At 39.4% G+C, this 27,360-nt stretch overlaps 1 protein-coding gene across 1 annotated transcript; it reads right to left on the bottom strand.

Moving 5' to 3' along the window:
* On the bottom strand, positions 1 to 25,743 carry brpf1 (bromodomain and PHD finger containing, 1). Its single transcript, XM_051117754.1, has 16 exons — positions 25,468 to 25,743; positions 23,891 to 24,648; positions 19,524 to 19,713; positions 16,861 to 17,148; positions 15,352 to 15,866; positions 14,805 to 14,973; positions 14,588 to 14,719; positions 14,280 to 14,408; positions 12,183 to 12,546; positions 11,752 to 12,054; positions 9,821 to 10,093; positions 6,413 to 6,560; positions 6,072 to 6,205; positions 5,879 to 5,994; positions 2,402 to 2,556; positions 1 to 887 (listed from the first exon to the last, which is right to left on the bottom strand). Exons 2-16 carry the CDS (start codon positions 24,601 to 24,603, stop codon positions 704 to 706), a joined length of 3,813 nt encoding a protein of 1,270 aa, XP_050973711.1. The 5' UTR covers positions 24,604 to 24,648; positions 25,468 to 25,743; the 3' UTR covers positions 1 to 703.
* Positions 25,744 to 27,360: the final 1,617 nt, after the last annotated feature.

Below are 27,360 nucleotides of genomic sequence, written 5' to 3'. Positions count from 1 at the left end.
TACAAAACTCAAACCTTTTTTTTTATTAAAGTCTATCGCATGTATTATTTATATATATATAAAAATTCTACAGTGACAGAACTGGCACATGATCAGACAACAGTTAGTCATGGATTCGTTCATCGGTTCTCAACGAACAATACAGAGCACGAGAGAAATATACACAACAAACACCGACAGATACACCGTTTCACGAGCCGATGGCGTGTTCATGGGAAGATAAGGGTCGTTTGGAATAAATGTCATTTGGAAGAACAAATAAATACATCATCATGTTTCACTTGTGCATTTTCTGCATCCTCTGCATAAATGTGTAGCATGCTTTTCACGTCAGCCTCATCTACCAACATTCACAAGGACTCGCGCTCACGCGCACGCAGCAGACCGCGCCGTTCGGGTCTGCTGGATTTGGGGTCGCGGTTTGGAATCGCTGTTCGAGCGAGGATGTGTTTTGCTGCCGTAAGCAGAGGTCTGACAAAGAGTGTGTTCATCAAATCTTCAATACTGGCTGTAGTGTGAGGTAAATGGACTGTGTATCTCTGACTGCAGTCACATACAGCCACATCTAACGTTTAACACACATCCCGACCGCACGTCTGACGTGCGAGTCTTTAACACCGGGCTCGAAGCGCTTTAGCACCAGAGTAGAGAGTATTTGAGTGTGTTTCAGTTGAAATGCATCACCGTCCACAGTCGCGTCCGTTCAGTCGCTGTCGCTCGTGTCGCTGCTGGGGTCGCCCTGGACTTTGTTGCGGTGCTGCATGGCGCGGTGATACGCCACCTGAACGGACTTCCTGATGTTCGACTTTCGGCCTTCCAGCATCTTCTCTTTGTCCAGATCCTGATTGACGCCCAGTGGAACCAGTTTGGAGCGCGGCAGCCATTGCCTGCAAACACACACACATTTAGTGTTTCTTTTCTCATTCACATGTACTTTCTGCTCTCTACAGCATGTTCACTTCCTCTGGCCTATTTCTCTCCATTTGCCACACAGGATGTTCAGAGATGCTGACGGGGTTACGGCACTCTCACGAGAAGGTCAAAGCGGATCAACATCAACTAGTATTTTAGAGCCGCTTGTAATGACAAAGATCATTAAGATGTTGTTTCGCACTCTGAGATTGTAATGTTTTCAGTGTATATTTGGCACATTAACCCACTCCTACATTTGCCATGATGATTTAGGAAAACCCCCGGTACTACATTAATGACTGTGATCATTAAGAATAATCACCATTAAATTGCAGGAAAATTACCAAAACCCCACTCAAAACTAGAACTTTTACACAGTAATGAGAATGAGATATTTTGGGCATTATGGTGCAGCAATTACAGCGAAATGTGCTTAACTGTGAAATATATGAGAATGACGCATTTGTAGGTTTTAAATGTGAATTTAAGAATAAACATCTGACCCTTGCTGGAGCCAGTGACGTGAAGATTCAGAGATCAAAGATATAAACCGCTAAAAAAACAAACAAACAAAAAAAAAAAGATCTGTCACATCTGCTACCTCGGTGGAAAAATTACCAACAGAAGTTTCTACGAGTGTGTGCTGCTGCGCCGCATGTTGCTGCTGTGATGTGAGGAATCTTCCACACATCAAAACATGAAGAAAATTAGCGCTTGCACATTTCTGACAGATGCAGTTTCCACCAGCACAGGAACATTTCTTTCTAAAAAAAAAAAAAAAAAAAAAAAAAAAAAAAATACTCCAAAACATTTCTCTCTCAATTCACCTGACTTAAAGAACTTTAAAAGCAATCAAAAGAAAATTAACATTTGCAAATATTTGCAATGTTTGTTAGACTACCATTTAAAGTTTTGTGGTTGGTAAGAGTCTTTTACGCATATCAAGGCTGCATAAAATAATCTTACAATTTCAAACAGCTGTAAATATCTGTTAAACTGCAAACTGCAATATATTTCTGTGATGCGCAGCTGAATTTTCAGCATCATTACTCCAGTCTTCAGTGTCACATTTCCCTTCAGAAATCATTATGATATGCTGATTTGCTGCTCAACAAACATTTCTGATTCTCAGTGCTGAAAACAGTTGTCCTGCACAATAGTTTTGTGGAAACTGTCACACATTTTATTTTTCAGGATTCAAAGATAAAGAGAAAGCAACAGCATGTATTTGAAATAATAATATTTGGTGACATTATAAATGTCTCTACCGACACTTTTGATCTATTTAATGCATCCTTGATCAAAAACAGTATTTTCTTTCAAAAACAAACAAAAATCTGAGCCCAAACCTTTGAATGGTAGTGTAGTTAAGGTTTTCTCTTATTAGTATGAACATTTTTGGCACACTTCTAAACAAAGACACCTATGCATTTGTGTGTATGTGGTTAAAACAAGTTGTCATGAGGAAGAACACAAGTGCATGACTAACCAGGTCCTCTTGTTATCAAAGAAGAGCACGAGGAAGAGATGTTCCCGCGCCTCCTGTGTCATCTGCTCTCCTAGCTTCAGCACTTCTAGAGGTGGCACCGGAATCGGGACGCCCCGGTGGAACACGCCCTCTCGTGGCATCTTGGGATCAATGATCTGTGGGAAAGATATCGCATGTCTCAACATGAGAAGAGTGGACCAAAGCGTCCTCTGCTGGACACACACAGCTACAGCACCTTCTGGCCTGCAGTGACTTCAGTCACCGTAGAGGCAGCAGAATTTTCACACAAAGTCAACATGACTCATTACAGGTGAAGTGCTACAGTCAGATCCATTTGATTATTTTGGCTTATTTATTGATCCACAGTGTTACTTAAGTGCTTTGAGTTCCTGCACACCGATCCCTTCACTGCTGCTGTATTGGAAACGATCCATCTCAGAACGATATACCTACATCATCACAGTAATGCCAATGGAAAAACAAAATTTGCTGTGCTCCATCACAATGAGTTGTTTGAAAAAACATCAAATACTTTTTTTGGGGGCTGATTGTGGTTTTCCTTTGTTTTTGACCGTTTGTGGTTTTATGTTTTTTGACAGTTTGTGGTTTTTCAAATGTTATGATGAAACTAAAACTATTGGTTTTTTTTAGCTCTGCAGTTCAGATGGAAGCATTTCTCCTCTGATCAGCTTACTACAAAATTAATTACAGAGAGAGGTGCAACATAAGATGAAATGACATGCACCTCAGGAAAGGCATGTGCACAGATTTTCAGTTAGCCAGGGAAAAAAAAAAAAAAAAAAACTTTCAAGAGCATAGAGATAAAATCATTTTAAATACAGTGCACAGCATAAATGAGTACACCCCCTCTGAATAAATATAAAAGATGTATTTTCTTAATGATCGCTAAAATAAATAATGGAAAGATGGCAAAACTGAAATATATTAAACATATACTTCATAAAAACAACAAAATACATGCCAATATCTTCTGTAAAATAAGTAAATTAACCAATTTTGTTTAAATGAAGGATTGCAGAAATGAAATTCAGCAAATGTATAATATTCTAGTACTTAATATGTCCTCCAGAACTTTAAATATACTGCTCTGACCCTTCTAGGCACTGAGAGTACAAGTTCACGACAAATTTTCACATTTGTCCTGTTTAACTCCTGGAGGTCGACCTTCTTAAATGCACTGGTCTTTAACAGGGAGTTTTGCTCAGCTCGTCTCTACAGAATCCCACACAGCTGCTCAGGAGTGTTAAGACTGAGTAAAATACATGTCCACTGAAGGATTTCCTTGAGAGAATGAATATCTTCATTGTTATACTGGCAAAATGCCCAATAATGCAGAAACTGAGGGGAGGGTAGCATTGTCTGTTTTAGTTTTTTGTTTTACATCACACAGTGGTGTGTGACTTCATGACAGCATTGATAAAACACAACTCCCTCACACCTTCAGCACTCATACATCCCTATAGAAGAGCTTTACTACCACTGAACGTCACTGTGGGAACCAGACGCTTCACACTGTACTCCTCCTCCAGCAACAACAGAACATTTTGGATGGGTCTGGATCCGAAATGATTGACTTGGTCTCTTGAGATCAGAGTATGGATTCCCAGAAGTCTATATTTTGTAAATATGGGTCTTGGAAGAGGTTAAATGAGTGCTCTGGCTACAGTAGGTAATTTTAGTGGTGGCAACAACCATCCATGTCACTTCTGCAGGCTGTGTCGGACTCTGTGAGATAAAGTGTCACTCTTTTTGCCGGCTCTGAGACACTTGCATGGTATTTCTCCTGCTATTTTTCCCAAAATTGCTATTTTAGCCAAAATTCACTCATCATTAAATGAAAACTTAAAGTGAAGACCTGATTGTTTCAGAAGCCAGGTCACAAGTCCATTGTTTTTAAATGTCAGTGCTACTTCTGCAATATTTTTACACTTAAAATAATAATTTTGTAATAACCATTGTCCTCTTTTATGCTAAGAAATAAATCTCCTGACAGTTTTCTCCCAAGTGGTTCCATTGTTGCCAGCATTAAGTCTGTGTATGATTCAGTAGGCTATATAACACTATTAATGGCCAGGAAATTACTTGTATTTAAAAGTTTTGGTTCAATATATTTACCTGCTGATCAAAAATTGGCTTAAACCTACACTTAATTTTTTTTTTTTTTTTAAGTTTTATTTAGTAATTTTCAGGAGGGTGTACTCATTTTTGCAACACAACATTTTATCACTTTGATAAGAAAATCGTATTTTCCTGAATAATTTTGACATTCTTCTTCGGTAATTGATCACGCAGGCTTGTTGGAACATAACATCTCTAAAGAATCCTAACATGTCTTCTAAGCAAAAAGTAATTGCTGAATTTGTTCAGTTTTAGAGGTGGTGTACTCATTTATGCTGTGCACTGTATATGCACTGTACCACACATGCATGATATTTTATTTTAGTTAACCTGTCTTAATAGTTTTATGTACACATCTGAACACACCTCCTAATTTGGTCAAACTGTTACGGTAAAGTTTATCATTTAATTAAATTTTTTTTTTTTTTTCGGAGTTATGCATGTATGGTTTTGTTTGTGTGTGTGTGTATTAATTAATTAATATTTTTTCTCTTTTTCTTTAGATAACTCCGCCCTTCACCTACGCCCAATTCGGTGGAGAGCTGTTGGCTTATAAGCGGAAGTGGCGTTGGGGTTGGGGGAAGTGGTGTGGCTCTTTGTTTTCCAGCCCGTGGCAGATCTGGTTTTTCCTTGAGCTCCGTGTGAGCATGGCCCGTACTTGTTGAGAAGCCTCGTGTGCACTTGTGGTATACTGCGGCCTTGTAAAAGGCTTGAGAATGAAGAGGTCTGTACGCGTCTTATTCAGCCATGAGCCAGGAGTCATGCAGTTTTGTTTTGCGTTGTGTTTGGTTGTTGTTGATCTATGTTTGTGTGTTTATTTGATCTGTTCGATTTGCTTTTTGGTTTTTTTTCATAAGTTGTTAATTTTTTCTTAAAGTTGCCATTATTTACGTGACTCTGGAATTCTGATTCTTAATAAATAGAGAATTGATTTGCTTAAGTAGCGAGTCCTGTTTTAGGTTGCTTAACCCCTTTGTTAACGAGTCTCTTTGAAATCTGGGGTTGTAACAAACCAATGTCAGCATATGGAAACTTTAGTGGCCGAGTTTTTACGACAGCCTCCAGGATTATCCTGTCAAATGTCTGGAGCAGAAACAGAGGCATTTCTTTTCATTCATTGAATGCAACATTGTGCCAAACTAAATTTAAAATTATTCAGCTGGAGTAAGGAGCAATATATTCTTCAAAATGTCTGCTGCTTCATTCTTCTGTTTGGAATAAAACATGACTCAAGCATGTTCACTGAGATCAAATTAAAGCGTAGTGAAAGCACCACTTGCCTTGAAGTCTGCTTTAGGTGCAACTTTCATGGACAAGAACATGCAGTGTGACACTCACCAGAGCGGGGTATGATGGGTATCCTCTGCACTTGGCCCACACCAGATCCAGAGCATCCAGGGAGCTGTAGTCATCTGAGCTCATCCAGCATCCAGAGCGGCCCCGGCCCCGAACCACTGCAAACACACACACACGTCAGACCACAGACAGATCGCACGCAGGCCAGTCTGATGCTCACGTCTGCTGCACTCACAGTGAGACACTCCTCTGGATCCTCCCATGGAGTACGAGTCGTTCTCCGTGCCGGACGTTTCCTCGCTGCTGTCCTCCTGAAAGGCCGAGCGTGAGAACGAGGCTTTTCCACGGCCCTGTTTAGACGGAGTGGTGCTGCCAAGAGAAAAACAACAGAGCTACGTTCACAACCTCCTCGTGCAGGAGTGAAACCCGATTCACACGTCAACCCACTCTTTTCAAACACATCAGCAGCTTTTTGTTCATCACTGGACTGCAAACTTTGTGTGCAAGCAAAACAGTTCACCTTATATTTCCCTATGACTGTGCTGCTGATTTAAAGTGAAGCAACAGCGTGCGTACCTGGTCCTGTCGGACGCGGCGCTGCTGCTGCTGCTGCTGGTGGACTCGGAGTCGGAGCTGGAGCGCGGCAGACTGCGCTCGTTCCTGTACACCAGGAAACTCTCGGTTTTCGGCTGACCGCTTCCACCAAAACCATTACTGTGAAGATCTGAGAGGAGCACAGCATGAGAAGAAACCCTGTTACACTGACATGTCTGCTGGAGGACAAGCCCTACTTCTGTGGTTCTTCATGTGCTTTACTCTTCAGCAATGTGCATCAGTAGGCGCGTTTGTATTATCCTTCAAGATGCACAAATTTAAATTGCGAATTGAAAATACGCCTAATGGAAACGCATCAATTTAGCAAAAACTCCCATATATCACAAAAAAGTTATTACGCTTGCATGAGGTGTTTTTTTTAGGCAATTCGAAAAAGGAATATTTTGCAAAACTGCAATGGAAATAGCTTTTTCGCATTTACTGGTCACATGGCACACGTAAAAAGTCATATGATCATTCTTCAACATACTATAAACTCCAAGAAACACTTCACACGTAGCCGGTCTCAAGTATAAGGGGCTTTCCCTGATATTAATGCGCGTGCGCTGCACGCTTTTCCGGTGTGTAATGGCTCAGACGCGGTCACTGGAGCTGACGTTATGTTTATACCAGCAGCACTGCACATGTTTCTGAAGCGGCTCTCCGCAGTGCTTCTGTAAAGATGCACGTATATGCCTCTTTCAATTAAATAAGGCCAAAATCCATCCAAATCCCACCGAAATCCGTTGCCATGACTTACTGGGAGAGGAACAAATGACTTTTTAGTCACATAACATCGGTTAATGGAAACACTGTCATTTTGAAATACTTTTTTATCTGCATTTATAAAATATTGCCAAAGTTTTGCACAAATCTGTAATGGAAACACGCCTACTGACAAGTAAATGACAGGATTAAACCTGCAATCATACAGATGTCATATATCTTATAAGGGCCTCCATAGCCGCTCTACAGGAAAGAGCTGCATGCTCAAATTTCCTCGTTTTTCCACAGAAAGAGTAAACAGTTGATTTTTTTTCTTGGCAGACCAGGCATTGTTTTCCATTCTGGTGTCTTCATGAGTCGTCTGCTGGTGGGGACTTCCCAGCATTCAAGCCTCTTTACAGAAAACATCTGACTCACAGAGGAGTGTGGGAGTTTCCTCAGTCAGCGTGTGAATATGAGCGGTGACAATTGAAACTTTGACAAGCATCCCGTTTAAACAGCAGGATTCAGTGAAAAGCTGCAGAAGTCTCTCAGCGGCAAAACAAATGTAGAATTGTGCTAAACTGAGAATGTCACGGCACATCTGCCAAAGCCACTACTGAAAGCGGCAGGACTCTTCCGCATGCCCATATGAACACGGGGTCGTATCACCGATCACAGATGTACTCGTTCTCGTCGCCACTGTCTGCTTAAACCGTGATGTGCACCACACAGTGTTTGGCTATGCATGACTGTGTGACTTGTGACATTTACCCTTCATATGCAAATTTAACCTGACAATTTGATGAAAGTGAAGCCAGAGACTGTATGGAGGCCAGGGACAAAAGTTATTGATGGCTTGGGGCAAAAATGCCCCTCAAATTCAAGATAAGGGGCAAAAGCTACTCCTGCACTATTAAACTCAGTTACTTATGAGTGTCATGCTTAAAGTGAATCGTAATAATTAAATGTGTCAGTTAACACATTTTTGGCAGCACTGAGCATTACTTAAGTCACACGTGACACGTGACGAGCCAGTCAGAGTAAGCAGTGAAGAAATCTGCTGTGCTGCACACTTGCAAATCCTGGCAACATATTTGCACTGTGTTGTTCATGATGGGAGTAAGAGATTCACTTTTTAGTGTAGGGATCATCAGAGATTATAATGGGAGTTTTTTTTTGCAAAAATGCAGAACCTGCGCTACACATAAATTATGAAGAGCTTCAGTGATGGGGAACATTCTTTGCTCACTCCTGTAATTTATTTCCAGTTTGAATCTTTTTTTGAACACATTTTATCATACTACTTAATGTGAAGTTTTGATTTTCTAATGCATAAAAAAACCAATATATTCAATCATGTTCTAAGCTACTAATTCAATGTTAATTCATATTCATGTTTCAGCACTTCCAAGATTGGTTTGAGTAGCTAAAGAACATGACGTGCCTTTACCACAACACAAAAACATCTGTATGCTCTTAATCAACATTAATAGTCATTATTACAACAGCAAAAGCATTAATCGACAGTATTGAGAGTTTGTTTGTTGTTTTACAACTTACATACTGTATGTAATAGGGAGACAACCATATTATCAATAATGTGGTATCGTGATAGCAAAACTGTCTTGATATTATCGTGGTCACATGACAATATGAAACAATATAGGTCGTCCAGGCAAAAAGAGTGGATTTTTTTAAAATATTCTAACATACAGGGTTTTAAAAGTTGTGTTTTGGGCCATTATGCTTTGACACAGTATCTGTCAAATGAACTAAAACCAACAGCACTATATGGCTTAATCCCTTCATCAAGTCTGTTTTTGCTGTGCATTTCAAAGCAAAGCACACACGCACTTTCAGGCGATCAGCTCGTGATCCGGTGTTTTCTGCGCCTCAGAACGGCTCACTTCACAGTTAATGAACGCAGTGAACTCGTTTATTGCATGTGCTGTGAGTTAAGCACGTGTTTGGGAACACAACGGACTCCAGTTATGCTTTATTTATGTGGCAGATGATTACAGCATTTCACTAGATTGTAGTGAGAAGCGTTTTTGTAAGCCTGTTTTTTTACTGAAGCTGTTTTCCTTTAAAATAAAAGCGGTCTGAAATAAAAGTGCAGAATGAATTGCTGACAGCGAGTGGTTTAAATGGGTATTGCTACTGCAGTCTAAATTCAAAATATCTCTTTCAAGTGTAGAAATTAGGAAAAAAAAGTATTGTATTCCCTACTGTAGTTTATAGCAAAAATAATATTCCTATGAAATATTCATTTTCATTTATTTTACAGTGCAATTGTTTTACAATATATGGCTATTACAGTCACAGGAATAACAATAATAAAATGTATTATTATTATTATTATTATTATTATTATAAAACACCAGTGTGAATGTAATTTAGACTAAGGCCGTATATCACAACTAAAAAGAGGGTTGAGTCCCCTTTTTTTCCCTGACTTAAGTTAAGTTTTCTTAGGAACATGGGTTGGAGCTTCATGCTTCATATGAGGAGTGCTGTTACGTGAATTATTGCCTATATAGAGCCATCTGAACCTGTCATGTATTAAGCTCCATGTCAGGTATGATGCTGTCTCAGAGCAGCTGTGACGCCTGCTGTCTACAGAAGCACACTTCTGAGTGTATGGAACAAAGCCAGTATCATATATCAGTGGTGCAGACGTACCCAGTATGAGGTGATCGTGTTCGCTGTCGGACTCCGAGCTGGAGCTGGACTGGGGACTGTGGGGTCTCTTGCGGGACGGGGTGAGAGAGGGGAGCTGCGGTGGGCCTATTGGACTGGAACCCAGCACCCCCGGCCCATGCAGTACCTCTCGGTTCTTAGGGGGTCGACCCGGCCTCTTGGGAGGCCCCGCGGCTTTAGGGTTCTTCTTGGAGAAGAGGACAGAGGTACGCCGACCCACTTCAGGGGCCAGAGCAGAAGACGATGTGCTCAGATCTACAGAGAGAAGAAAAAGCAATAAAAATGTGTCCATTTAAAAAGAATCACAGTCATGTTTTGAGATTCAGTTCAATCCAACAGTATATATATCAGCTTTTTGTGGCCAATTAAATGACTTTTATGGTCATTTTATGGGAGCTTCTTTAATTTAAACAAAGAAAAAACACTATACATTTTAACTGAGATGTGTTATCTATGACTAGTGCTCAACCATTCCAGTCAACATTTTATTCATGTGTTTAAATATTACATATGTTTAATAATAATGATACAAATACCCTGCTTTGTGTGGTCATAAAAGTCTTCATACTTGAAATCCAAAGTTTATTGGATGCTGTAATGTACTAGTCTAGATGATCTAAATGATATTCATATTCACATACTACATAAAAGAACAAAAAAAACATCTAGAACCTAGATTTTCTTATTTTCTGAAGAAAATATTAATGGTGTTTGGCCATGAAAAACACCACCACAGTGTTAAAAGTATTCTGGGTGCTACTGTGATATGGCTCGGGACCCTCCTTTAATGCAATTTATAGGTTGTTTGCAATCACGTGATTCTGAGGACGCGCGAAATGCAGCTGGAGGGCAGGAAGTGATTTTTCTCTATAGGAATCAATAGCAGAATCTCAAAATGACTATGTTTTCAGTTGTTTATGGAAATCAGTCAAATCGAGAAATTTTATTTCATATCGTCTATGAACATCTGCTGTTACATAAGGAGGAAAAGGCAAAAATTGACTGAAAAAAACTGGCAAAAGTGGCTTGTAAACCTGCATCTGCGGTCAGGAGGAGAGTCAGATAATGCTTGTGTGTGCTAGTGGTTAATAAAAGATTAATATTAAGATATAAAGAAATAAATAAATAGATACAGGGTGAGACAGTGAGAATTCACTCAATGCTAAATGCCACACGTACATACAACGCAAATAAGATATTATATTCGCAGTTGATTACAACTGAACCTTGTGAGATTGCGATAAATTGAAGTGAGTCACAGCTTTTTAGTGACTATATAAAAGCGCTATTTGCTCACTTTCTAGACTATAATCAATGTTCCGTTATAATCAACGACGCTCTCGGAACTACAAATATAATATCTTACATTGTGTCTACATGTGGCATTTAGCATTAGGTGAATTCTCACCGTCTCGCCCTGTATATATTTATATATTTCTTTATTAATATCTTAACATATTATTATATATTTTCTTAACCATTTGCACACGCAAGCATTATCCGACTCTCCTCCTGACCACAGACGGAGGTTTACAAGCCACTTTTTCCTGCACTTTTCAGTCAATTTCTTGCCTTTCGGCCTTTATGAACAGCAAATTTTCATACATGATAAAAAATATTTTGTGGTTTCTCGGTTTGACCGATTTGAGCATCCATAAACAACGCAAAACATAGGCATTTTTGAGTTTCTGCTGGTGATTCCTATGGAGAAATATCACTTCCTGCCCTCCAGCTGCATTTCGCGCCACAGCAATGACGTCATGTGCAAACAACCTATTTAATCTTTTATTCTCCACCAGGGGGAAAATCTCAAGTCTGATTGTTTTGTAAACTAACAGCACACCTTTCCTCAACAAGCGGCTCAATCAGTGTTATCTGAGGTTGGTTCACAGCTGTTAGTGGTATTTTCTGACCTTTGCCACCGATTTCGTGGCTGCTGCTCTCTCCTTCATCGTGACGGTTTCCCCCTGAGGCGTGGTGCGCGAGGACCGAGCCGCGCTCCAGCGACAGGCCCGAATCGTGGTTGCCCATGCCACAGATGCCCTCGCGCTGGTGGGCCATTTTCCGCTTTAAGACAGTCATCTCTTTCTTCAGGGTTTTAGCTCGCCGCGACTGACCGATGCTGTGTTTCCCAGACATGACCTCATCGTAGCGCGCCTGCAGGATCTGCAGCTGCTCATCTACAGGCACACGCCGCCGGGTGTCCGTCAGGAAATCTGTCCGAGGAAAAGAGAACAAAACACAACATTTATCCTATCCTAATCATATTTCCAAAAATGTACCATGTATAAAGGTTTTTGTTAGATAATATACAAAAAAACTTTAATACAGAAAGCCAACTCACCGTCATCAATGAGTGATGCTGATCTTTCTCGTTCTCTCTCTTTGTCTCTTTCTCGATCTCTCTCTCGTTCGTGCGGTGAATCTGGGCTCGGCTCTCGAGGGAGATGCATGCCCGTCTCGTAATCAAAACCTATTCTCTCCGCCTGTCTGCGAGCATGTCGTAAAACAGCGCCACCCACTTCTCGCAATCGCAGCGCGGCGCGGTAGAAAACCGTGTCTTTGGCGTTGTACTTCAAACAGTTGTTGACGATCAACAGAAAGTCACCCTCGAAAGCTTCAAAGCTGAGATAGCGATGCGACTCTAAACACTTCCACATGGTCTGGAAATCCATGGGCCGCTCGATGTGGTCCAGGTAATCTGGGACCTGGAGAAGACCGAGAAACAAATACATTTACAGTAAGGATTACATCTGAAGTGTTCAGAGAACTACATAATAGATGGCAATTCTGGCAACAGTGCAAAAACAGCTTCACATCATGTTAAAAAAAAAAAAAAAAAAGCAGTAGAAAGATTTCCAACTCAGGCTATTGACTGATTGTTTACAATTTAGCACCATGCCAGCTATCACAGCTATATAGATGGCAGAAAACAACTGAAAAAATGAAAAAAAATATTCATCTATAGTAGACAACATTTGAAGCAGGGCTCTGAACTGGTTCAAAGAACGAAAATGAAAACCAGAAACAGACTTTTATAGTTCCAAACAAAATCAAAAATTTGAAATGCCCATTAACCGGTTAATAACATTACGTTCCATTCACTATTTGAATTTTGCTGTCAGCCAATCACGAATTCAAGTAGTACGGCCTATGCAAATGTGAGCTGACACATCCCACGAGTGAAATGCCCATGATCAGCTGTCAGCTCATCATGTCGCAATGGCAATGCACCGCCGTTAGTTTATCCGAGGATAATGTAAGATGGATTCAACAGATCACACGCTCCAGCAGTGCTTCTGTGAATGGAGAAAACAGAATAAAACTATAGGCTTACATAAAAAGAAATATATAGGCCTATACATGAAATATGGCACTTAAAGGAGAGGTCCACTTCCAGAACAAAAATGTACAGATAATGTACTCATCCCCTTTTCATCCAAGATGTTCATATCTTTCTTTCTTCAGTCATAAAGAAATTATGTTTTTTTAGTGATAAGACCCTTCTTCTTCGGCTGGGATTGTTTACATCTGCATTTGTGATCGTTTGAAGCTGCATTTAAACTGCATTTTGGAAGTTCAAACTCGGGGCACCATATCAGTCCATTATATGGAGAAAAATGCAGAAATATTTTCCTCAAAAAACATAATTTCTTTACGACTGAAGAAAGAAAGACATGAACATCTTGGATGACAAGGGAGTGAGTACATTATATGTGAATCTTTGTTCTGGAAGTGGACTTCTCCTTTAAATCATTGACAGATTAAAATATCTTTAAAAATGCCACACCGACAGGCATATGAGAAGGGGATAGAGGATATTATTTTACAGATTAATTAAAAACCACTGCATGGATTTTTATCACTATAGGGTAGATTTGTACATACACTGACAACACACATTAATGTTCAAACAACATGTAAAAGTGAAGTCTGCATCCGATGACCGCTTTAAAGCATTAACAGATTTTTTTCTTTTGTTTAGCAGCCTACATTTGGCCAAAATCTTGAAAAGATTATGCTGTATTGGCTGTGACTAAAGTGCAGCAGTTTAAGATACCAGATCTTTTCCTGTTTGTTTTTTCTTTTTTTTTGAGTAAAGAAAACATCAAATATCAATTCTGCTCGGAGTGAACGGATTGAATTTTTTTTTCCCTGTTTTTAAGCCCTGATTTGAAATGGATCAAAAAAGTTCATTAAAGTTGTCCTAAGACAAGAACGGTATTGTTTTGGTTTTAGATCAACTTTGATGAAAGGTTTTGATCCACTTCAAATGTTGACTACTGTATATAAAACAACTACTTAAATGACTACAAAATTAAATCTCACAGTGTGATAAAACTGGGAATGTAGACCTCAAAATGTGTCATCGTGTTAAATGACTATTATTACAAAAATGTCCTTCTGTATGGGCTCTGTGTGTGTGTTTGTGTGTGAGTACCTCACTTAAAGGTACAGGCTCAGTGAAGAAGTTATTGGTGTCACGCTCCTGCAACTGTTCCAGAGTGCTCCGCAACAACACCAGGAATGGAGTCAGCTGCATCTCTAATGCCAACTCCTGCACCTTGATCTAAACAAACACAGAAATACTCGTTAGTCATAACAACATAGACGCAAGTCAAATTCAACAACAAATGATGTTTCTAGACATAGTAGGAGTTTACACAGTAAAGTGTTTTTGCTGAAAACTGTTTGACCAGAGCATTTTCACGTGTATTCTCTCTCATTTTTAGGGACAATGTCTCTTACAGTCTCTCTCTTGAGTTTCTCTCTCTTGCGGATGAGCTCCACCAGCAGTCGGGCTCGTTCCAGGTCGTGACGGAGTCTCTGCCACGCTTTCAACTGCTCTTTCAACATCGAGTGTTTTTCCTGGCCGTCCCTCTGTTCAAACAAACAAAACTAGTGTCAGCAAGAAAGTTCATCCTCGTATTTCGTATCCATTCAGCGAATCTTCACGTGCACTAACCGTGACGGGGAGCGGCTCAGCGTTGCGCTGGGACTGCAGGTGTGTCTGGAGACGCCGCAGGAGAGGAACGCCGTTGCGGCTCTGTCTCTTCAGCGTCCAGTAGCTGTGCAGCCTCTGCATGAACTGACTCTTCCTCTGCACCGTCAGGTTACTAGTGATTTTACTCAACCTAAAGCAGAAGACAAGACACTCTCAGCTCCATCTGCTCGTTCACACTAGCGCTTGTGGAGTGCTCCAGAATACGCTTCATGTCAGAAAGCGCTTTGCGCATTTCATTACATTTCCTAAAAAGCCATTAAAGCTCCAAAACACACTTGCTAAACACATGTACATTCTTTGATTTCACTTGAAATATACTGGGGCCATTAGTGTCATTAGTTACAGCAACAAAACATTACAGTAATGAGAATTTGAAGCTCTTTAGATTTTGGGTGCAAAATAAGACTCGGATGAGTCTTTAAGAAATTCACTGTATCCTACAAGAGTACATGAGAGTATGCCAAGCGTTTTAATATAATTTTGGGATCAAAGCAAATATCGTGCATACTTGTGTGGTGGAATACACGGCACTGACACCACCGGTGCGGCCGCTCTCCTCTCGGCCAGTATCTTTCTGGCCCTTTTCATCTTCAGCCGTGACTTTGCTTTCGCCCTCTTTGCGCGCTCCGAGCTCCAGCCCTTCCCGTCCTCCTCGCCGCCTGCCACATCCTCCTCATCCTCTGCCTCGCCTTCACTGTGGGAGGAGCCCATACTGGCCCCTCCCACACCTCCCAGTGGACGGGCGGAGCCTGGTGGCGTGTGGATGTCACAGTAGGCTGTTTTGCGCACGCTAAACGAAGTCCCGTTAGCGCCGGTCTCGCGCACGGGCTCCATCTTCATGTAGAGGCCGGCCTGTTGAGCGCAGGTGACGTGGAAGGCAGTGTAGCAGTTAGCTTTGTGGCACTGGATGCAGGCGCCGGAGCCGCGCTGCTTACAGATATAGCAGGTCAGCTTCCAGCGGGCGGGAGGGATGTGCTCGATGCTGTCGATGGGCTCCAGGAAGACCGTATTAGCAAAACACACCTGAAAGAAAAAAGGGAAATGAAATGAGGAAAACAACACCTGGATATGTACATAATGTGATGAAGCGCTAACACATAATAATATTGCATAAAAATACATAAATTCATTAAAAATATATATTATTTATATATATATATATATATATACATATATATATATATATATATATATATATATATATATATATATATATATATATATATATATATATATATATATATATATATATATATATATATATATATATATATACACATATATATACATATATATATATACATACATATATATATATATATATATATATATATATATATATGTATGTATATATATATATATATATATATATTTATACTGCTTAAATGTTTATATTTCAGCAACAAATTGAGGACAAACAATTATATCATTAAAAAGTTGATATAAAAACAGCCTTATGTGCAACTTAAATGCTTGTATACATTTAAGTTTTATCTGAGTGTTTGATTATTATATCTAAAATTACATAGCAATCAAATATAATAGTTTAAGCTTAACCTTTAATATTATAGTAATGCACCAACTGACAGGGTTTCCAGTGTAGTTTACAGCTTTAGTTGAGAAGGTATTTTCCTTAAGAAAAACTGACATATTGCAACTGATTACCGTCCAAAAGATTCAAGAGCATGTAAATTGGAACTAAACTGTACTGAATTGGAACCAAATGTAACTGTACCAAAAGGCCAATATTTTTAACAGCAATTTCAAGAGGAGTCATGCATTTAAAAGACTTTAACACACATCAAAGACTCTTCATCCTCTGGAGTAAATGTTCATTAATGTGAGTCGATGCCAGAGCAAAGCAGGAAAAGGGTGAAGAAATGAAATTCAGCAGACACCATCACAGTCCCTCCACATGCAAGACACAGACCAAGACAATCACACCTTTCTTAGTTCTTTAAGAATCGTTATCCGCTGCAGACACTGAACGTCACACACAGACACACGGGCCACTCACCTCAGGAATCCAGAGAGCACACACCACATGAGCCCAGCGCGCGTCGTCCGTCTGCTTGAAAGCACCGCCCTTGTTGGGGCAGAGGGCACAGTCCACGGCTCTGGAGGGCGACTGCAGGCAGCGGCGGCACAGCCACTGGCCCTCGGGGATGTAGGGAACGCCGTAGCACTCCTGATGCACTGCCAGGTTACACATGTCGCAGAACAGGATGACGTTGCTGTTCTGACACTCGCCGTCGTTACAGATACAGCACACGGCATCTTCATCGATCAGAGAGCTGGGGTCACCCTGCAGGAGCGCATGAGCATCGTCAATCACGTGTGTGTGTGTGCGAGCGTGCCTCAATCCATAAAACCATCCAAATGTCAACAGTGATGTCATCTAGAGCTTAATCAAATTTTATTTTCAATTATGATTTTAACTTCCAACGATTACAAAGACAATACAAATGACACTCTCGTTTTTGTCTTTGCAACACATGAAGCAATTTGTCACACAGCGAGTTCTTCACATCTTGCACGGTCAAATACCCATTTTGGCAAGTATTCATGTAAACACAGTGGATATGTCTTAAAGGGATAGTTCACCCAAAAAGTCCATCCTAAAACCCTGACACTTCAGAAAGCTCATAATGCATATAAGTTCATTTTATTCAAGTCTTATAAAAAGAAATGATTGTTTTATATAATAAACAGACATAATTTATTAATGTATAAACCTATAATGAATACATCACATATGTGACATATTAAGTCGCTGGGATATATTTGTAGCAGTAGCCAAAAATACATTGTATGGGTCAAAATTATAGATTTTTGTTTTATGCCAAAAAACATTAGGAAAATAAGTAAAGATCATGTTCCATGAAGATATTTAGTAAAATTCCTACTGTAAATATATCAAAACGTAATTTTTGATTAGTAATATGTATTGCTAAGAACTTCATATGGACAACTTTAAAGGTGATTTTCTCTATATTTTGATTTTTATGCACCCTCAGGTTCCAGATTTTTAAATTGTTGTATCTCGGCCAAATGTTGCCCTATCCTAACAAACCATACATCAATGGAAAGCTTATTTATTCAGCTTTCAGACTGTGCATAAATCTCAATTTCGGAAAAAAACTGACGCTTATGACTGGTTTTGTGGTCCAGGGTCACATATAGTACATACAACCCTCACTGGTTCAAGCATACACATTTGAGCTGCAGTAGGAAAGGGCGATATCTTACCGTTTGCGATATATATGCGGTAAAAATGTCCCCCACGATAGCAATTACTCTTCCCGTGATAACAACAATAAAGTCTACAGTAGCACGTGTGCAATATAGTTTTTTATGTGTATGATTGAGCCCGTTTACAAACCTGTTGTCCAACAAAGATATCATTTATTGACATGCTTTTTCTCTAAATTAACTTCAAAACATAGTCGAGCGTTTAAAATAACCTTCTGCGATCAGACGTGGCTTCATATCACAGAATAAGGCAGAAATCATACTATTTTATAGTATTATAAAAGCTATGTCGATTAGCGTTGTATTATAAATAAAGGCCTACTTTTATCCGTATAAAAGTCCCCAAGATTGCTTGAAGAACACAGACAAACCATATATTATAGCAATCGTATGTTTATTGTCAAGTTTCCTCAATTAAAATTCCTCTATCTGCGTTTTATTCAGCTGCAGTGATAACTTGATTAGAGTCAGTACTATTACTTCTGCTATAAAGCATGTGTGGAGTTTCTGCGCAAGGGCGGCCTCCGGCTTCCAGTGAATTAAACAGTCATTATTGTACGCGTGTACTCAATTATGCTCTATTTTGGGTAAAAATAGGAAAGATAATACTTAAAGAAACAGGACTCCCTCAATTATCTTCATTCATATCGTTATTGCAATAAGACCAGAAATTATTCTGATACTTTTTTAAGCCCATATCGCCCATCACTTTTTTTGTGCTTTAAGTAAGTGTGTTGATAAATGTTTAACAATGAATAGAATGCTAAATTAAATCGGTTCATATTATAAAAATCATGTTGGAAGTCTTGAGTTAAACCACTTAATTACAATGTCTTTACTAACTTACTTACTTACTTCACTAAGCATCACCTATTTGGTTACACTTAATGGAAGAACAGAAATCTGTTAGGTTTCTTTAAAAATATATAGTGATGTTTTCAAGTCCAGTTTTAATTTTTGGTTAAACTGAATCACCTTGCAAATAGTTTTATATTAATCCAAGAAAAAAAAACACTCAGCTTTAATAAACATTATTGTGACTCAGTATTGCGATAGCATTTCAATAGCATTTCAAATTTTGGTACTGCATCAACTTTAAATCCAGCAAATCGTTTTTCCGAAAGTCAAATTATTAATTGTCTTAAATAAACATGACTTAAAACATTGACAAAAAGCTTGTGATTATGAATCAGATAGCACTGTCATCCACATCTGTTTATACAAGACACTATCATGATGTTGTTCTGACAGTAAGAGTTTAAAGTTTTTAAATCAATATATAACAGCACTCTCGTATTTACACAGCGTCAGACTAAAAAAACGCTTATCCTATTTTTGTCCATTTGAAACTAGTTTTCATTCCACTATGCTAGGACACTGAAGTTTAGTTTAGAAAGCAACTCTCAGGCTGACTGAAGCACAGCTCACCTTGTTGTGACTCTCAAAGTAGGACTCCTTCTCCAGTCGGTCCATCAGATACTCGAAGACCTCCTGAGGGATGGGCGCCACCCCGTCAGCACGACGCCTGTCATTCATGATGTCCAGCCAGATGTAGTCTTCCTCGTCTATGTCGTACTCCACCTCCTCGTCCAGCTCCTCAGCAGACTTATCGATGTACCTGAGAGGAGGTGAAGGAGAAGCAGGAAGAGTGAAGAACCTGGCGCCACAGCGTTACATTCATACCTCATAACAAACAAAAATAAACCACACATGTCCTCTAAGGTCAATGCAGAGACATTTCTGAGAGAATTAGATTTTATCCATTGATCAGACGGTGACCAGGACGTGGAGGATGAAGGACAAGTTCACCATCAAAGTGTCACAAAATTTTATTTGAGATCTTTCCTCATGTCCCATTATTGGCCTAACCTTTACTTTAAAGTCACCATGCAATCAAAACAGACAATTCTTACTTTTTATGGAATCCTGCGGTGTTTGTTATATAGGGCCCTATGAAATCCATTTTATTTTCTCCCAAATTCCATTTTATTTTTCTGTTTTTTCCATTTTCATTTTTCTGGATTCCGTTTTTCCCCATTAAAATTTTTCTCAACTTCTTTTTAACAGTTAAATTAAATAGTATTAATCAAAGAGCATGTCTAATTAATTAAAATCACAAAACTTATACAATTTCACATCAATTTAATAAAGGTTTAACCAAAATGACATGTTTGGGGCCCTATAAAATGTTTTATTTTTTCTCACCATATGTTTTATTGTTATCAAATTCTGTGTTTTAGCATGTCTAATTATTTGAATGCATACTTAATTTATTCAAATTTATTCCTAAACTAGCATTATGAAAGGTTTTTTTAACCTCAGTAATTCTGTGTTGTGTATTTAAAATGTTCTGGTTATCAAACGAAGGCTTAAAACATTAATTTAATTTATCTTTAATTATTGAAAGTAGTAATATATTTCTGGCACAATGTCTTCAAGTTAAATGGGACTTTTATTTTGACGGCTTGCCGTGTCTACCTTTACATTTCTGTGTGTATATGATATAATGCTAGTTTTCCTAAAATGGAACGGTCAAATGTTAATAAAGTAACTCTCAGCAGTTATTGTCCATGTATTTATGTCCTCATTTAGTGAGATGACAGATGCCAAAATTACTGTGAGCGTCACGCGCACTTCAGTGTGTGTAGTAAATAAAAGATTTCAGCGTAATGACCTACTTTTGATTAATTCATTCAAACTTTAACAAATTTCGTGACATTCTACGTTATTCAGTAAATTCCGTTTTTATGACACAAGGCGGAAACCATAGGGCCCTAGTTATAAATGACTTATGCATGCACATCTTTATGTTTTTTTTTTTTTAAATGTGTCCTTGTAATCTTTAATCAAAACATTAACTTCCCGTTTTGCAACAACAGCTCTATAATATGACAATAATCAACAAATAAATCAGCAGTAAACCCTCCAGCAGCCTATCACTCACACAGATCACAGCAATTAGCAAACCACAAGCATCCAGTTCAATCCCAATGGACAAAGTCAAGTCCCACAGAACATTTTAGTCTCATTTGAGAAGCCGTTTTATTTGGAAATATCACAATAGAGAAGAAAAGATTATTATTTCATGTCAGCTTGTCAACCAGCATTACTATACTACAACAACTATCAGTCACAATAGCAGCCTGGACAACAGTGGACAACACCGTTTCTAGACTGGGTGACATGAGCTGAAAGAAACACCATTTTAGAGGTGGAGAAAGCCATTACATTTTCATGAATGAATCTGACAGCCATCAGTATCATTCAATAAAAAAAAACAAAAACAATTGTTCACTAATGGAGTCTACAGCAGAGAAACCAAGCAACATGACAATTTTAGTATATTGGTACTGACCGTTCTACAAAATCACAAAGCCTTTCATTACAACCGACAATACGTAAACAGCATGTAAATAAGAGATTCATTGTGCAGTGCAGACAGCTTTACTGATCATAACAGCTGTTTACACAACAGTACAGAGCTTTGTCAGTGAGTTCATGCTTTCTATTTATTACCCATTCACAATTTAAATAAAAGTTTTATTTGTCATGCTGCTAGCTACACACTGCAGTTTCTGGACTGACAGCCGTATTTACATGCTGGACTGATTCTGAAAATGTGATGATGACGGTAACAACCACAGCAACGAACTGGACATAAAATCTGCAGCTGTTTGTCAGATCAGATCTGTGCATCTGTGCACTAACAGAGCTGCCACTTATTCTATGCAATACGTAACATGTTTCCTTTTCCTCTTAATGTGTGTTTTTGTTCTTCTTCTTGTAGGAAGACTGCACTTTCTGTAACATTTTCATATTTTTGTAATTCATGTTTTTCATTGGTACCTTATATAATAAATATGATTTAATATGTTCTTTGTGTTCAACTACGTTGTCACCATGTCTAGTTTATTCTTTTTTAAATATGTTGATTCTGCAGTTCATATGTAGTCTGCAACAATATCAAGATCGTGTCTTTGTCATGGAGGGGTCTAAATGCAAAAATATTGAGATATATTATTGAATAATGTCAAAATACAGGAAAAAATACAAGACGTTCAGCTTTCATCTATAACAATCAATCACTGCACTGTTCACACGCATCACAAATCTCTCATCTACACACTGTCTGTGTCACGTGTGTGTACTATCTATTACAGCAGCAGTAGTTTTGTCAACTTGCAGTATATAATGACTGCCATCTACACTTCAGGACACAGAACTACAATAATACAAACAATTCCAAAACACCTCTCGCTTTCCAAAAATCAACTTGCCTTTCACTTCACATATATACATACCATAAGTTTTAATTAATTATCAGGGCAAAAACATTACTAGAAATGAAACCATGAAATCAGAATAGACAATTCTTATTTTTTCCCAAACACTGCATTTTTTATAGTAATACTTCATCCATGCGTATAATTTAATTCATATGTCCTCATAATCTGTAATGAAAAACATTAACTTTCCCTCCTTCTTTTAGAGCAGAAAGATGAAGGTTTTTTCAGTTTCATGCCAATTTCACATTTCGTATTAGTGCATTATTAGTTCACATTATCAGAACAAACATGTATTCAGAAAGTACAACATCCTATTTACCAACTTCAAAACCCATCACACATCTACACCTACTGTAGTGATTACATACACACACACAGTTATCTGGACAGCTGCCAAATAGGCAGTAAAAATGCTTTTTTTGTACAAATATTATTTATGCATATATTTATTTATGTAGTGTAAAGCCTGATCCTTGAGAAAACATAATGGGTCCCTAACTTCAATTCTTTCATGGTGTTTTTTTGTTGTCGTTTTTTGTTTACAGAACTGTACCATAAATTTGTCCTATGCTGTCACATAACAAAAATTAAGAAAAAAAACAAAACAAAACAAAACTAAATAATTTTGATCAACAAAATTCAGTCTCTTAGTCAATCAGTATGTTACTGAAACTCTTCTAGCCTCCCTGGTGTGACATCTTTGCTCTGTGACTGTACAGGCCAGGTACATTATCTGTCACACCAAAGGACGTTTCAGCATTTTTTGTCAATTAATGATCTTGCTATTCCGAGCTAACCTGTCATTAGCAGTTAGCAAGACACATTTGCACAATTTTCCATGATTATGTAGTAATATAAAGATTCAATATAAAAATATAATTTAGGGGTGGCTGCACCAAAGGACAACAAAAAATAACACTTTTGTAGTGGTTTCAAAAAAATATTTTAAAATAGTAAAATATTTGAACAATTCTGAGACAAAATTACACCATGTGCACACATCATGGGCTGGACAAGGGGCTTCACTAACATGATCATGAATGGGGTCCTTCAACTAATAATAGTTTTCTCTGGAATTGGCTGATTTAAAAATCAGGATATGGAGTCACGCCAGAGGACATGGTTTTCAGAGACAAAATATTTCAAGTTTCTACACTTTCAGAAATATATGGATGGAAAAAACGATTGCTATTTACTAAAACAGACACTTGCACAATTATGCCGGAGGTATTTATTAACATTTTTAAGCTTTTCTTTTTAATTTATAAAAGTTGTAATGTCGAGACAGTCACACCATGGGACAATTTTAAGACTTGTCTCAAAAAAATAAAAAATTGAGCAAAGAACAAAGAACATAAGAAATGCTTAATGATTTACTGGATTTTAAATAGCGACAATATTAATTATATTCATTTATATCTTGTGGGACAGTGAAAACTCCATGTCACATCAACAACCCACATGTGTCTAGCAAGTGTTTGACGGTGGTTGGCATAGGCAGGACTGTACCTGTAGTAAGACGTGGGTCGAGGGGGTGCGTCCGGTCTCTCCTGATCCAGCTCTCGAAACACCACCTCGGGCAGCTTGACGGGCGGGTTCATGTGATGGTGCGAGCTGCTGTCCTTCTTTTTGTCTTTACTCTTGTGCTTTCCTGTTTTCTGGGGCCCTTTCTCCCCATTGGCAGCAGAACCGTCCAATCTGTCTTTCCCGATTCCCCCGGCCTCACCGCCGCCGCCACCGTTACACGCCGCCGAGCCGCCCGTTCCTGACGACGGTGGGTCTTCGGCACCGCTGTCCTCCTCCGAAAGCACATCCAGGTTCTCGAAGATGCTGATGCGGTGAACTCGCCCGCGGATCTCCAGCTCCACCATGCGCTGGGCTTCGGCGTGGGTCATGGTCTCTCTGACGGGCGAGTGCGAGCGCTCCGAGCGTTCGGCGGGGCTGCCCGGCGTGGTGCCCTGCCCGGTAACCCCCGAACCCGTGCTAGAATCGGGGCCGTCGCCAGAACCCGACATGCTGGCCCGTGGCGGTCGGCCCTTGCGCTTCTTCTGAGGGGTGCCCTGGGGCGGAGGCGGGTTGTCGTGGTCATAGTGGTAGAGGTGGTACTCGATGCCGCTGTAGCTTTTGTAGACCTTACGGCAGCTTTCCACCGGGCACTCGTAGGGCGGCTTGGTCGCCCGCAGGTTGTGGCAGAACGTCTTAACGTCAAAGTCCAGCCCCATCCCGACAATGCACGCTGCAGAGTCACCAACAGGTCCGGCTTACATCTACGAGGATGACAAAAAGGCTTTTGCTAGATTTGACTTTATTACACCAATCCATTAATGAACAGTGCCAATATTTGACTTAAGAGCAGGTACATTTGTTTCACAACAGAGCTGTAATACTACAGTGATCACCTGCAGCTTCATGTCTACGGCCCAATCACTGGCAGTTTTAATAATGTTAACATACTTGTAGTACCATCAGCCAATCGAAAAGATGGCACATTTGCCACTGAGATGAATGGGAATGCTAATGGATATGACTGCATATAGACCACTCCAGGTTCAAACCTCTATCCTTTCAATTACTAAATCATGTTTTAACCAGTAAGCCACAGCATTCCATCAAAATAAGTGGTTTTAACCACAAAATGGCTATTAAATACCAAGAAGGGCAAACAACAGCCTGGAAGTGACTGAAGTGACACTGTTGCACCGTACCATGATTTTCCCTCCATTATGTCACGATGTGTTTGAGCAGCGAAACAAAACAACACCAATCAAACTACAGCGTGTGCTTTCATCTCATCTCAGTCTGTTTGAAAACACGCACTTACATTTAAACATTACGCTTTATGCAGCTTACTTGAAACTAAAGTCAAAGAATACTGTAGCATTACCATGGTAAATAAAAAAACATGGTATCTCCGCGGCAGTTTTTGTTAGTGACTGACTGTGTGCAAACTCGCTTTTCTTTTACAAATGCGTCAAATATAAAAAAAAGGATCATATAACATATGAGTTTCTATGTGATCTTGTGGTTAATATTACACACACAAACAGATCTCTAACAGGTGAACGTGTTTTGTAGTAAACACTTACTCCTCCAGAGTCCAGGGCAGATTTCACGCTCACTCCGAGAGTAAGAATTCACACTGAGATGAGTTTAATTCAGATCAGAAGGGCCTGAGCTCAATAACTGGATCCTTTATGAATTCTGATCATCACACACACTGAATAACACCAGGAACTGAAGCGATCGAACAAAGGGCCTATCGCGCGATTCGCGACTGCACATTCACCACCCCGCCACACTGGAAAGCGCGATTTTAAAAATATTTACACAACAATATTTATCATTCGTGAAATGCGGTCTGTCAACGTAGATGCATAATAAAATCCAGTCGGAACTCTCCATATGTCCTTGATGATTTTTTTCTGCCACACTTTATGACGGCTGTAGTGACGAATCAGCCGTCAACTGTCACGCGGTTGCCCGCTGCGTCTGTCTATTTAGTATGCAAGTAGAAAAACAAATACTGCTGCACGTAATATGGGACTAGTGGCGCTTTAGCTGCAATACTTGTAATGTTTATGTAGAATAAAGCACACTGGCTTCAATTTATGGGCATTACGGGGGTACAAATATGAGTGGATTAGGTGTGTGAAGGCTTTGCAGCAGACGTTTGACTGTGTCGCATGACTGCAGTGATCGGCGCAGACCTGCAGAGGGCGCCGCTTCATCGAGATTAATCACTTCACATATAAAATGTTTAGACTTGTTTACCTAATTTACGTTTAAAACGTAACTAAACACAAGAATGAAAATACATAATTTTGTATGTATTTGTCAGTTCAAGCGCTTTGAGACTCGTCTCTCTGCGTGCACCAATTCATAAATTCAGGACATGTTCTAATAGAAAAAAAAAAAAAACTAATGGAAATGTGTAGAAAATATGCTTGACAGTTTATGACAACTAGTTGAATTGTGTTGGTGTGTCCTGAATTTCATTAATCAGTGGCAATGTAAAGCGTTTAATCAACCAGTTCTCTAAAACAGCTAGGAGATCACAACACGCCGATACAAATTCTGACAGTGAAAGAACAACGAGGAACTAAACAGGGTCAAAAAGAAGATAAGGCAGGAGAGATGCATGCTGGTAGGGTAGGGAGGCAAAACAGAATAGATCAATGTTACTGATGAAGGGCCACAATTTTGGAGCATGTTCTCAATCATGAGTCACACACACACACACACACATATGTTTGCTTTTGTGAATTGTGGGGACTTTCCATAGACTTCTATAGATTTTATACTGACCAAACGATATAAACGATATTGTCTATCCCCTAACCCAACCCTAACCCTAACCCTAAACCTAGCCCTCACAGAAAACATGTTTGCATCGTTACACTTTCAGATAAACATCATTTACTATTTTTAATAATTTTTAAACATTGTGGGGACCGCAGGACCGCAAGTACACACACACACACACACACACACTATATACAGGGGTTGGACAATGAAACTGAAACACTGGCCAATATAGTGTTGGAGGTTTCATGGCTATATTTATGCAGCCTGGTGGCCAGTCTTTACTGATCGCACATTCCACCAATAAGAGCAGAGTGTGAAGGTTGACTATGTGCACCCAATAGCTCAAACATTGTACCCTGAAGGTGGTGCCGTGTATCAGGATGATAATGCACCAATACACACAGCAAGACTGGTGACAAGAGTGATTTGATGAACATGAAAGTAAAGTTAAACATCTCCCATGGCCTGCACAGTCACCAGATCTGAATATTATTGAGCCACTTTGGGGTGTTTTGGAGGAGCGAGTCAGAAAATGTTTTCATACACCAACATCACATAGTGACCTGGCCACTGTTCTGCGAAAGGAAAGGCTCAAAATCCTTCTGGCTACTGTGCAGGACTTGTATTTGTCATTCCCAAGATGAAATAATGCTGTATTGGCTGCAAAAGGAGGC

This window comes from Labeo rohita, chromosome 8, assembly GCF_022985175.1.
Source record: "Labeo rohita strain BAU-BD-2019 chromosome 8, IGBB_LRoh.1.0, whole genome shotgun sequence".
Lineage (NCBI taxonomy): Eukaryota > Metazoa > Chordata > Actinopteri > Cypriniformes > Cyprinidae > Labeo > Labeo rohita.
The sequence above is the reverse complement of the archived record's forward strand: the minus strand, read 5'-3'. Positions and strand labels throughout refer to the sequence as shown.

What these genes read in the sequence shown, in the direction of transcription:
- brpf1 (XM_051117754.1), bottom strand. Translation starts at nt 24,603, where the DNA reads ATGGGGCTGGACTTTGACGTTAAGACGTTCTGCCACAACCTGCGGGCG. An exon ending in CTGAGCCGCTCCCCGTCACG is followed by an intron (nt 14,720 to 14,804) that starts GTTAGTGCACGT and finishes TTGTTTGAACAG; the next exon opens with AGGGACGGCCAGGAAAAACA. An exon ending in AGCCTGTACCTTTAAGTGAG is followed by an intron (nt 12,547 to 14,279) that starts GTACTCACACAC and finishes GGTCTTCTCCAG; the next exon opens with GTCCCAGATTACCTGGACCA.